Source organism: Petaurus breviceps, unplaced genomic scaffold, assembly GCF_028583685.1.
Source record: "Petaurus breviceps papuanus isolate PSGF00001 unplaced genomic scaffold, PetGlider_PUasm1.0 98, whole genome shotgun sequence".
NCBI lineage: Eukaryota > Metazoa > Chordata > Mammalia > Diprotodontia > Petauridae > Petaurus > Petaurus breviceps.
The window spans coordinates 57,531,817-57,544,856 of record NW_027187460.1 but is presented as its reverse complement, the minus strand read 5'-3'; the positions used below and the strand labels follow the sequence as shown (position 1 = coordinate 57,544,856).

Here is a 13,040-nt window from a genome sequence, read left to right as displayed (position 1 = left end):
GAGATAAAATTAAGGTAAATGAGGTAGAAAGTCAGCAGCAACTAAATTGACCATTAAGCAGGAGCAAGAACCCATCTGTGGTGATGTAGCATAAATTTGCTTATTACCTGGGTGACTTTGGGCAAGTCACTTCACCTCTCTGGACCTCAGCTTCCTCATCTGGAAAATGATGTATTTGGGCTAGATGTCCTCTAAAATGCATTCCAATTCTAAATCTACAAACCTTTGATCTATGAACTTTACATTTTGATATCAGATGCTAAATGACAAAAGTGAAAATTGTATTTAAATAATCAGGCAGATCCATATTTTGCAGTGTACTTATTTTTCAGAAACTAAAGATAAATGGAAATAGGAGTTCAAAAGCAGTTCAATCTAGTGTTTACATATCTATGTGTGTGTGTATATGATTTACATTTTAGAATCAAGTTTGTAGTCAGTTTGATTCACCTAAGTTCCAGTTATTTTGTTTAGATTCTATGTTTATTAGAATAGCATTAATATACTTTACAACTGTTTTTCAAAATTCTTTTTATAAAGGAGAATGATACATTTTGTGCTTGTGAGCCTTAATAATGGTTACTCACACCTTTGTACAACACTTAAGAAATGGTATCTATTGCACAGCTCATTTAAATTCAGACTCAGGTTTATATGTTTTTGTTGTTTATTTATTTTTGGAAATAGATTTAGTTTGTAAGTTTTCATGTCTTCTGCTTCTCTCTTGTGTTTCTCTTGTTGTTTACAAACTTCGAAATTTATAATTCCCTATTATTTTTTTTCAATGGGGAGAATAGGTAAATTGAGAAGTAATAAAATTGAAATAAAAGTCAGATGCTACCTTTTAGCATGTCTTTTGCAGGTTGAGGAGAAAAATAGATAGAAACTATCTAGTAAAGGGGAAGTTTTGTATATATAAATATTAGAAGCCATTTGCCTCAATGACAGTGTTTCTTAATTAAGATACACAGTAGAGTTTAGTATATTCAACTGATAATTTGTGTGCCATGCATATTTATCATAAATATACAAATCAAAACGTTCAAGAATATACCAGTGGTTTTTTTTTTTTTGGTGTTTACTTTGACTGTGAGAGATAATATGATGGATAGAGGTGATCAGGAACACATTCATTCAAGTCCTGGATATGACACATGTCATGGACAAGTCACTTAATCTCTCAGTACCCTCACACATCTCTCAGATTAAAAAGAAACAAATATTTTGCTGATCTGCATTGGTGGAAGGAGATTCTACCTAGGCAATTCCTTATACAGGTCTCAATAGGTGAGAAGGGAAAGGAGTGAAAAACTGATTACATGGAGAAGCTTTTATTTCAAAATAGTCAAATTTAAACTTTGCCTAATCTAGTGGATTTTCAAATGTAAACTACAGGTTATGTACATTTTACACATGTAGTTGTACTACATAGCATCACAAGCTTCAATACATTTTGAATCATAATCTTTTGTAATTGACCAATAGTTATGTTATTTGTGATCTTCCCCCAAATTTGTGAAATCAGTCTTTGCGACTTCACAGTGGCTTTCTTGTATATTTTTTCATCCACAAATGCACAATTCAAATTATTTTCATTTCACATTTGAAATGTTGTGCAGTAGAATTTTTTTAAAAATATAAATGAACAATTTTTACTTATTTTCTTTTTCACAGGGTCTAAGCGAATAAGTGACAGTGAAGTCTCTGACTATGACTGCGATGATGGAATCGGTGTAGTGTCAGGTAAAAATTTTAAATTATAAACTGAAATTTGTAGAAATCTCTGTTGATTTCTAAATCCCTGTGAGGAAAACTTAAAATGTTATTTACTGTTCACAAGCAATTTACTGCAAAATATACAGGAAAATTAAAACTATTGTACTTCTCTAGAAATCTATACTTCTGTAATTAAGGAATTGTAAAAATGAAATCAATTAAAACAAAATCTTGTCATCATTCTAAGTTATTTTATTCTTCCCCATAAAAATATCAGTACTTCTATGTATCTTTTTCAACCCAGATTCAGAAAGCACATTTAACTATGTGGACATTTATCTGCAACTGTCCAGATTTTTTTGTGCTGAAATTCAGAGTATCATTTACTTAGAACTGTTTATATCCATTAGCTTTGGCTGAATTGAGTTCAACAAAATGAGGAAATTTCTTTTCAGGTAGGTACTAGTTATGAGGCATAATTGTTAATTATTTTTTGCTTGTTAAGGCAAAAAATTTAACCATATTCTTCTTAACATTTTTTTCATCAGTAAATTGGATGAGAGAATAGATGTCATCTTATCAGATTCATGGATACCATAAAGGTGGAAAGGATAGCTTAGACATTAGATGATAGAAACAGGATTAACAAAAAAAAACTTTAATGGACTAGACTGATAGACCAAATGTGATAAGTATAAATTTAGGAAAAAAGAAGTGGAGTGTCTTATATTTGATTTTTTAAAATTAACTGCGTTTTAAGTACAAGATGGAGTGGGTATGGCTAGACATTGCCTTTTGTGACAGTTACATTGGAGAAATAGTGTGCAGTAGCAGACAGAGTATTGAATTTGGAGTCTGGAGTACCTGGATTCAAATTTTGCCTATACTATTTATCTATAAGAATATGGGTAAGACACTTAATGTCTTTGAATCTTCTTCTATTTCCTTATCTGTAAAATGGAGATATTAATATTGTAGTGCCTATATTTAAGGCTGAAAATGAGGCTCAGATGAGGTACTGTGTGCAAAAAGAGACTGTCAAAGGACTCAGCAGTGCTATTTGAATAATGACAGTTGTGTGAAAGGTATTTGGGTGTGTTAATGGCTTGCAAGTTTAAGATTAGTCACCAATATGAAATGAAGGCTAACAAAACTATTGTGACATCTAGCTATATTAAGGAAACCTAGTGTCCAGAGCATTTATGATTATAGTCATGCTGATTCTATACAATGGACTACATTCAGGAAATGATGCATATGTATCATTATGTGTATACACACACACAAATCCATAAGTAAATAAGTTTAGGCAGTTAGGTAAAATATATTTTAATAATTCAGGGATCTGCAAATCAATCAGTGTGAATAGTCATTCCACCAAGGCAGATCACACCCTCTTCCTTGCTTTTATTTATTCTCCATGATTTGTGGTACTTGAAGAATTTATCTTATGGTAAGCAGTCTCTCTGGATTTAGCTGCAGTAGTCCTAAAATGACAGATATAACATCATATTGTCAAGATTTACTTAAAACTTTTCTAGTGTTCTAAGACCTAAGAGACTTGTGCTCTACTGGTATAGCGTGTGACAGAAGTTTAAGCAAGATGGATGTCTGTGGTTGTTTCTACTTCCACTTCCCCTTTCTGTCACCTCAAAATAGCAAGAAATGTGTCAAATAAAATAAAACAACAGTAAAAATAGTGTAAAGGAAAGTAAACTCATGGAAAATGTTATAGAAAAACCTAGAAGAGAGAAAGGAAGTTGAAATATTCCTGGTCAACAACATCTAGAATGTTGTTTTCAGTTCTGGGTGGAGGAGAGGGTTATAATTAGGTAGAACACTGATAAATTGGATACTCTTCAGGGGAGAATGTAGCTAAATTATCAAGGGCTTAGAAACCATACTGTTAGAAGATAAGTTGAAGGAAATTGAGATTTTTACATTTGAGAATATAATACTCAGGGGGGAACATTATTAACTATCTTCAAGTGTTTGAATGATTTTCATTTGCAATAGTGACTTAACTTTGCTTGATCTCAGAGTGCAGAAGAAGAAACTATGAAGAGGTATTGCAGAGAGGTAGATTTAAGTTTGATATTACCTAGAAGTTCCTAACAATTAGAGATGTCCAACCCCCTTGGGTTCCTCTCTTTGGAGAGCTTCAAGCAGAAGCTGTACAGGACTTTTTGGGCATTTTGGAGATTTATGTTCAGGTATAACTTACTGAAATAGCTTTCTCTGAATTCTTTATTCCTGTGATCTTTTTCCTGTTCAAACTGGATGCCCTTTCTGAGACTCACTGTATCTTCATGGAGTTTTTCCTTTTGTTCGTCAGATGAAGAGGATTTTCTATCTCAGTGTAACTCTTTCAATATGTATCCTTGATTCCATTTTCTCTTACCTCTTCTGGAATCATTCCTTTTTCAGAAGGAATTCCTTTTTTTCTTTTTTAGAAGTAGAGAATCTATAACATTACCTATATAGTTCCAGTGGTGAAAAACATTGGCTATGATCCTTCTGCTTTTCTCCTCACATGCTATTCTGCTTTTCTATGTCCATTTTTTTATTCATTCAAAAAAAATACTTGTATGGGTTAAGAATAGAGTTTGTAAATCACTTGAAATATACAAGTCACACAAAGGATTCCTGAAAAGAAGTGAATTTCTAATTGGTACCTATCCTGGGCGTAGCAGGACTTTCCAATCAGCTACCAGAAAAAAAAAGGTTGAATTGTCCAGGAAGGGTGCCAGAAGAGAGAAATTAGAATAGAGAGCCCTGGGAGAAGAGCCCTGAGAAGACCATATTTAAGTCCTGCCCAGTGTTTCCAGTCTAGTCAGTTTATATGCTAGAATCTCCCTGCCCATTGTTCTGTCCTTTTAAGGATTGAGGAATACATTGTACTTTCTCCATTAAGAACTATGTGAGACTTGAAGGCCAATGGAAGTGACTCTTTCTTTTAAGAGAGAAATCAGTTTTGAAGAAAGGTGCTCTACCAGGCTAACAAAAGTAAGCTGCTTCCTTACACATGTCATATGATTTATGGCTTCCTTTTCTGAAATACATAATTTTTTTCTGTTTTGGACCTATTTTGTTTCCCCTTTCCAGGATATTTTCTTAGCTTTTTTTTTTCCAGTTGTCTCTATTTTCTTTCTATCTTTCTGACCATTCATCAACCCCTCCTCCCTCATAGGAAGTGTTGGTATCCACAAAGATAAGATTTTCTTCCCCACAAATGTTCTGTTCTGAGGCCTCTTTATTATTATTGTTATTATTAGGAATAATAACAAGATGTGGTATGTATGTGATATTTTAAGGTTTGTGAAGAGCTTTAAACATATTAACTCATGTGAACTTTATCCTTGGTGATTAATCTCATCAATTTCTAAAAGTTCACTTGTTTTATATATATATATATATATGTATATGTGTATGACTTCCAGATGTCTTTACACTGAATTCCAGTACTCTGTTACCATCTGCTTGCTACATATCTCCAACAGGATATCTATATAGGAATCTAAAACTCAACATTTTCAAAATCATTATGTCTTCCTCCAAACTAATCAATTCTCCAAATTTCCCCATTTCTGTTGATGTTACCACAGTTTTTCTGGTCATCTCAGTGTGAAACTTCTCAGTTATTTTTTTTCTCTTTCCTCTATATCAACACTGCATAAAATGCCTACTTTTACTTATCCTATTCACACATATCTTGTATCTTTCTTCTTATTCCATTCATATAATCTCTATCCTAATTTATTATTTTATCACTTCTTACCTGGAATATTGTCTTAATTGATCTCCTTACCTTTCTCTTCTCTAGTTTATTTTTCACAGAATTGTCAAATGATATGCTTAAAATACAGCTTTGTCAATATTATGTCCACTAAGGAATCTTTGCTGGGTCTCTCTTGCCTCTAGGTTAAAATATAAAATCATCAGCCCCCAAATTCAAGCCCTCTACAATCTCTGTATCATTTGTCTTTCCTCTTTATGCACATCCTTCCAGTCAAACTGTTCTGTTACCCATACAAAAAGTTCCATTTCCTGTTCTGTACCTTTGCACAACAGGTATCTCATGTCTGGAATATGCACCCTTCTCATCTCTGTTTCATGGAATTCCTAGCTTTACTCAATGTACTGCTCAGGTGCCTGAGCTTTTACTAATTCCTCTCTTTCCCCAAGTTGTTAGCATTCTCTCCCTCTCAATCATTTTGTATTTCTTCATAAATATTTTGTATTTAATTTTTTGAGCACATGTTGTATAGACCCTTATAGAAAGGAACTGTTTTGCTTTTTTCCTTTGAATCCCCTGAGGCTAGTTTAGTGCTTTGTATGTTGTACTAGATAAACATATGTTGATTGGAATTCATTTGAATTATAAGACTGTCAGGGTATGAAGGGAAGAGATTAAGTTTCATTATTTGTAAACCTCCATTGAATCTAATACAGTGGTTAATATGTTATAAGTATTCAGTGAATTTTTTAGATAAATTTGAAGAGCCAGGTAATATAAAAATGTCAAAGTTTATATTAGTCATTAATTTTTCACATTGATAATCACTTACCTATTTTTCATATACTCTATCTAAAAGTATAGTTTCAGCATGTATTGCTTAAAGTGCGATTTTTAAAAAGTCTATAAATGACTTGAACCTCAATATTTATGCCCTGTAGATTATCGACACAATGGAAGAGACCTTCAGAGTTCAACATTGTCAGTGCCAGAACAAGTGATGTCATCAAATCATTGTTCACAGTCTGGGTCCCCTCACCGAGTAGATAGTATAGGAAGAACTAGGTCATGGTCACCCAGTGTCCCTCCTCCACAAAGGTAAGTAATATTGTATATTTTAAGAAATGAAAGTAGGATATGAATTCTGTGGTAGCTAATTTAATATAATGCTATAAAAGTATAGCAAAAGAATATAGCTATTTGAGAAAAAAAAGAACTCTTTAAATAGAATGAGGTATTATTTAGTACTCTTTTTAAAGAAATTTGTGTTGTTTTGTTTAGCTCGTGTTTTATTCTCTTAGATGAATATAGGACCTTTCTACATAAGAAACTAGATTTAATCATGCTTCCTAAGGATGAAGTCCAGATTCAATAAATTAGAAACATTGCAGGTGGATACAGCAATATATCTGCAACCCCTTTCAGAAGTGTTCTGAATCTAATAAAATAAATTGAAAGTCAAATTATGGAAATTTGGAAAGATGGAATAAACTAGAAGAAACCAAGAGTACCTTATCAACATTTATTAATTGGAGCAAAGAAGACTTCATGGGGATAGAAAACTGATTAGAGGGACCTCCAGGGGCAGCGCCAAGATGGTAGAGTAGAAAAGCACTTACCTGAGCTTTCCCCACATTCCCCACCAAACAACTTTAATATGAATTCTAGAGTGGCAGAGCCAGCAGAAAGTTTTAGTGAGACATTCTTCTAGCTCAAAATAATGTGGGAGGTTGGAAAGAGACATTTGTGACATAGAAGAAGAAGATGAGCTGGAGCCCATATGGATTAAACATCAGTCGTGAGACTAGGTGGTGATGACAGAAACAGCAGTAGCTTCAAGAGCTCAAGACAAAGACAGTAAGGGGACTTGGCAACTGGTCATAAAGAGATTACAAGATACTATTGGGCTAGTGCTGGACATAGCACCAGACCCTGGCAATTCCGTTACCTGTACCCACTTCTGGGTCATAGTTCAAGGACAAAGAGGGGCACTTTTACTTAAGAGGGAAGGGAAGCCTTGAAGGGAAATGTCACTTTCAGCCCCAAAGATTCAAGGACACTAAGGAACAGTATAGTTTGTGGTACAAAGGGAGGAGGAGCCCTGAGGAGCAGTGTTGTTTGCACTCCCAGGTGATCTGGGGCCGTTCTTGGGTAAGGACTAGAATATAGACCAAGATATCAGTGACCCTACTTCTCCCCAGATCACACCATCTTGGAAGTACCAAAAACTTCCAAAACCTGAGAACTATCTCTGAAAACAGCAGTGTGAAAAAAAAAAAACTGAAGCTTGAGACAGCCCCTCCCTCCCTGATTCTAGGAAGAGAGTCCAACATTAACATAAAAAGTTCCAAATCAAGAAATAGATTGGAAAAATGAACAAACAACAACAAGAAAAAGGACTTTACCATAGAAAGCTACTATGGTAACAGAGAACATCAAGACGCAAATTCAGAAGACAATGAATACAAATTGAATTGGATATAAGTTCAGTAGAAAATCCTGGAAGAGTTAAAATTTATTTTTAACATTAAATAAGAATAGTAGAGGAAAACTATGAAAAAGAAATGAAAGCAAAGGAATAAAATTATTAAAAGACAAAATTAACAGCTTGACAAAAGAGGAATAAAATACTGAAGAAAATAAAACCTTAATAAACAGAATTTGCCAAATGGAGAGAGAGGTAAAAAAAAAAGCTCACTGAAGAAAATAGTTCCTTAACAATGAGAACAGAACTGAGCAAGTGGAAGCTAATAACTCAATCAGACATCAAGAAACAACAAAACAAATTCAAAACAGTGAAAGAAAAACAGAAGAAAATGCAGACAATTGTATTTGAAAGTCACATTTTCTGTTCAGCTCTGGTTTTTTCATCAAGAATACTTGAAAGTTGGTTTGGCTAGTTGGTACAGTGAATACAGCAGTGGCCCTGGATTCAGGAGGACCTGAGTTCAAATCCGGCCTCAGACACTTAACACTTACTAGCTGTGTGACCTTGGGCAAGTCACTTAACCCCGATTGCCCTGCCCTCTAAAAAGAAAAAAAAAGAATACTTGAAAGTACTCTATTTCAATGAATGACCATATTTCCCCCCTGAAGCATTATACTCAGTTTTGCTGGGTATGGGATTTTTGGTTTTAATCCTAGCTCCTTTAACCTCCAAAATGCCATATTCCAAACCCTTAGTGTAGAAGCTGCTAGATTTTGTGTTATCCTGATTGCGTTTCCACAATATTCAAATTGTTTCTTCCCAAGAGCTTGTGATATTTTCCCCCTGACCTGGAAACTCTGGAATTTGGCTATGATATTCCTAAGAGTTTTCTTTTTGGGATCTTTTTCAAGAGGCAATTGGTGAATTCTTTCCATTTCTATTTTGCCCTCTGGTTCTAGAATATCAGGACAGTTTTCCTAGAGAATTTCTTGAAGGATGATTTCTAGGCTCTTTTTTTTTGATCATGGCTCTCAGATAGTCCAATAATTTTTAAATTATCTCTCCTGGATCTATTTTCCTGGTCAGTGATTTTTCCAATGAGACATTTCACATTGCCTGGAAATACTACAGATACATACTGTTATCTCTATTTTGTGAGTGAGGGAACTGAGTATGAGAGCAGTTAAGTGACTTACCCAGGGTTATGTACCTAGAAAAGTATCTAAGATAGGTTTTGAGTTCAGCACCTTCTGACTCTTAAGTCCAGTGCTTTTTCTGCTATGTCACTTGGCTACCCAGCCTAAATAGCAAGTGTTATTCATCCATTTGGGGTGTGTGTGTGTGTGTGTGTGCATGTGTGTGTGTGTGTGTGTGCATGTGTGCATGTGTGTGTAGGCCAAAGTCTTTTGAGTAGTTAGGTATCTTATCCCAGAAGCACTGCAGTATTCCAAGGTTTATGTAACCACTATGTCGTCAGAGAGACTTGAAATTTGTGGTGGATGTCCTTCAAAATATTGAACATCTTTTGTGAACATGTTTCCCTAAGTCTTGCTGCACCCAATGTTTATAACCAGAAAACTATAGCACAAGACTCTCTATATTTATATATCTAGCAAGAAATTTTGAATAATTTTGATGTATGCATGGGCCACATCTTGTAGGAGGAGAGCCTTTAAAGCACAATCTTATTCTGCTGAATCAAATGCTTTTTCATTTGTCATTAACAAACAATAAGCAAAATAGGAATGTATATTGTCTGCATGTTTTAGTCATATGTGTGAATGTAGATATATGGTCTATTATGAACACCTGACTGTTCCTTTCTACTAACCTCATCAAGGATGAACATGATACACATAAAGATTATTCTGTCGTTGATTGTATATTGTTAATAAAGTAGTTATCTAGGTTTGCAGTGGTTAATGTTTTCAGTAATAATATTTGAGCTTTTCCCCCATGACATTGGTATCAGCTCCTTCAAAAACATTGTGAGTTGATCCCCCAATTTCTCCATAATTTTATTTCCCCCAGCACTGATAACTTGTTAGATGCACTTGGTCTAATACACATTTTTAATGTCTTTGTTCTTTCTATTACTCTTTCTATAGTAGAAGTAAGCATATTTGGGACTCTCAAATTAGAAATCAAGTTGGGTAACTATTTTTCTTGATGTTGAAGAGCTATAAAAATCTGCAAATCTTCTCCATCTACCCTCCAGTTTATTGTTGGTAAATTCATCTTTCTCATTTCATCCCCCATGTATTCCTTTTTTCCTCTTTTATTTCTTTCCACTTATTAAACAAATAATAATAATGATGATTCAGGGTCATGAAAAAGATGGAGAACCATACATTTTCTTCCACCCTTACAAACTATAAAAATCACCCATGATAAAAATTCTGCTCAAGAGGTAAAATAATTTCAGCTGTTTCCATAAGCCAAGACACCAAGAAGTCAAATGAGGTAACAGCCTGATGAATCAATAGCAGAGAAGGATAATTTGTAATCCATAACTTACTCACTTAAAACTGTTTTCTCCACCAGTCCCCATACTCTGGCAGGGCAATACAATTAGACTGATGGGCTTCTAGAATCCACTCCGCAATTTTCTCTTCCAGCATACTGCTCCTGTCCTCACCCCATTATTCTATGGCAGAAAGAACTAATATCTGCCAGTCCCTCCAAGTATAAAAATGATCATCCTTGGGAAGAAACATGCTATACTGTAGCAGCACTCAGTCAAGAACAGAAGGTTTTGAATGGAGTGATTTGAAGAAGGATGCCAGGGTGTATGAGGAGAGCTGTATTATGCCTGAGAAAAAGGATATTGGCATCCAAATAGGGGCAGTTCTTTTATCTTTAAAGTTAACTGATGTAGGAACTAATGCTTTTTATGAGTGAATTCCCCAAAGTGGGAAAGGCTGAGATAGTTTTGAAGTCCTTGGAGAAACTATCATCAAAAGGGGAGAAGTCAGAAAGTGAGTCAATAAGAGAATATGTGGGGAAAAAATGGAAATTACCAAGGATTTCAGGAGGAAGAACACAGTAAAAAAAATCTTTTGCAAAAGTTGATACATCAGTAGGTAAGTATTCATACATAATGGGAGGTGGCCATAAGGGAATCATCACTTCTCCAACATCTATGGATATATATTGTAAAACATAGGAAATTGAACCATCACCTGATAAAGCAGATCGCCCTGTAGATTCTTAGAGAGTATCCACATCCAGAACAGCAGCATGTTCTCAAATAGTTCAAGAGAATTGAGTATCATGAAAGCAGGATTTATGAGTTACATAACAGATAATTAGCAGAAGAAAAAAAAAACGAATCTACAATAGTGAGTCTCTTCCCACTCCCCCACCCCCAAATTAAAAAGCAAAGGAGATGCAGTTGATTGGAAATATAAATATAAAGAAGTGAAGGACAATAAGGAAAGAGAAATCAAAAACAGTAATGTGAAAATAAAACATGATATTTAAACAAGCAACATATATTAATCTTGAAGATGGCTGCATAGAAACAACTTAAGGATTGTTGGTCTGACAGATGCATATGACAGTTCAAAAAATCTAAATATAATAATAATGATGACTAATGTTTGTATAGTGTTTATGAGCAGACACTGCTAAGGGCTTTGCGATTGTTATTTAATGCAAGAAATAATACAAGAAAACTGTGTGATAACTTGTTAATACAGAAAACAAAGAGTCAATTGAAAGAATCCACACTCTCTACAGGAAAAAAAAAAAAAACCCAAACAAACAAAACCTGCTGCAAATTCAAAGACAGATAGTGGTTAATTTTTTTTTTTTTTGCTTTTTGGAGGACAATTGGTGTTAAGTGACTTGCCCAAGGTCACAGGCTAGATTTGTGTTAAGTATCTGAAGTTGCATTTGAACTCAGATCCTCCTGACTCCAGGGCCATGGGGCCGCTGTGCCGCCTAGCCACCCCATTAGTGCAATGACAAAGGACAAACAAGCAGCAAGGAGAAAGGCTTTCAAATATAAAGAAAAGGAAATCTGAATAATTTAAATAAATGTTATTTGAATATTACTAGAAATAACAGAAGGGAATGGAACACATTTCCAAATTAAGGAAACAAAGAAAGGTGACATACCCTATAACTCTGAGACTAAATCAACAATGAAAAAGATGGATTTTCAACAGAATAGATATATTTGCAGCATTCTTAAAACATGAAAATCTTAACAAGGTTATTTGATTTGCAAATGTGCCAAGCAACAGAAACAATCAAGAAATAAAAATATGATTACCAAAGAATTCAAAAATAAGAGAAATGCCTGGTCTTAATGAATTCATTGGAATCAAGAAATTTTTTATTAAAAAAATAGATCAGTAATTTGAAATCTCAAGTCAAAGATATGATTTAAAGAACAGTTAATATCAAAGATGTGAAGAACTGTTAATACCAGTCTTATACAAATTATTCTCAGAAATTTAGAAAGAAAGCAATATAGCAGACTCCTTTAATGGGAAAAATAGACTTTTTTATTACTTTCACATTATGCATTAGTCAGGTTATAAAGACGGATTGTATCAGATGGAATGAAAAATGGTAAAGAGGACATAAAACCAAACAAGAAAAGGAAAAAAATCAGGTGTTTTGCTTCCATCTGGATATAAACTCAGTTCTTTCTAGTTCTTTCTCTGGATGCACACATTTCTCTCCATCATGAGTCTTTTGGGATTGACTTATATCACTGCATTGCTGAGAAGAGTCCAGTCTATCAGAGTTAGTCATCACACATACATTGTGTATGTAATTGTGTACAAATTTTTCCTGGTTCTACTCTCCTCACTCAGCATCAGTTCATATAAGCCTATCCAGGTAAATATGAAGACCGTCTGCTCCTCGTTTCTTATAGCACAATAGTGTCCCATAACATGCATATACCACAACTTGTTCAGCCATTCCCCAATTGATGGGCACTCCCTTAATTTCCAATTCTTTGCCACCACAAAAAGAGCTGCTATAAACATTTTTGTACATATGGGTCTTCCTCTCACTTCTATGATCTCTTTGGGATATAAGCCTAGGAGTGGTATTGCTGGGTCAAAGGATGTGAAAGTATTTCTAGCCCTTTGGGCATAATTCCAGATTGCTCTCCAGAGAGGCTGGATCAGTTCACAACTC

At 34.5% G+C, this 13,040-nt stretch overlaps 1 protein-coding gene across 2 annotated transcripts in view; it reads left to right on the top strand.

The window, feature by feature from the left end:
- The window catches only part of RIMS2 (regulating synaptic membrane exocytosis 2), a 574,369-nt gene that overhangs the window by 198,094 nt on the left and 363,235 nt on the right, over window positions 1–13,040 (top strand). For both annotated transcript variants that reach the window (XM_069081283.1, XM_069081282.1), the window contains exons 12-13: window positions 1,675–1,743; window positions 6,394–6,550. In XM_069081283.1, the coding sequence (XP_068937384.1) occupies window positions 1,675–1,743; window positions 6,394–6,550 (226 nt within the window). The remainder of the gene's footprint in view (window positions 1–1,674; window positions 1,744–6,393; window positions 6,551–13,040) is intronic.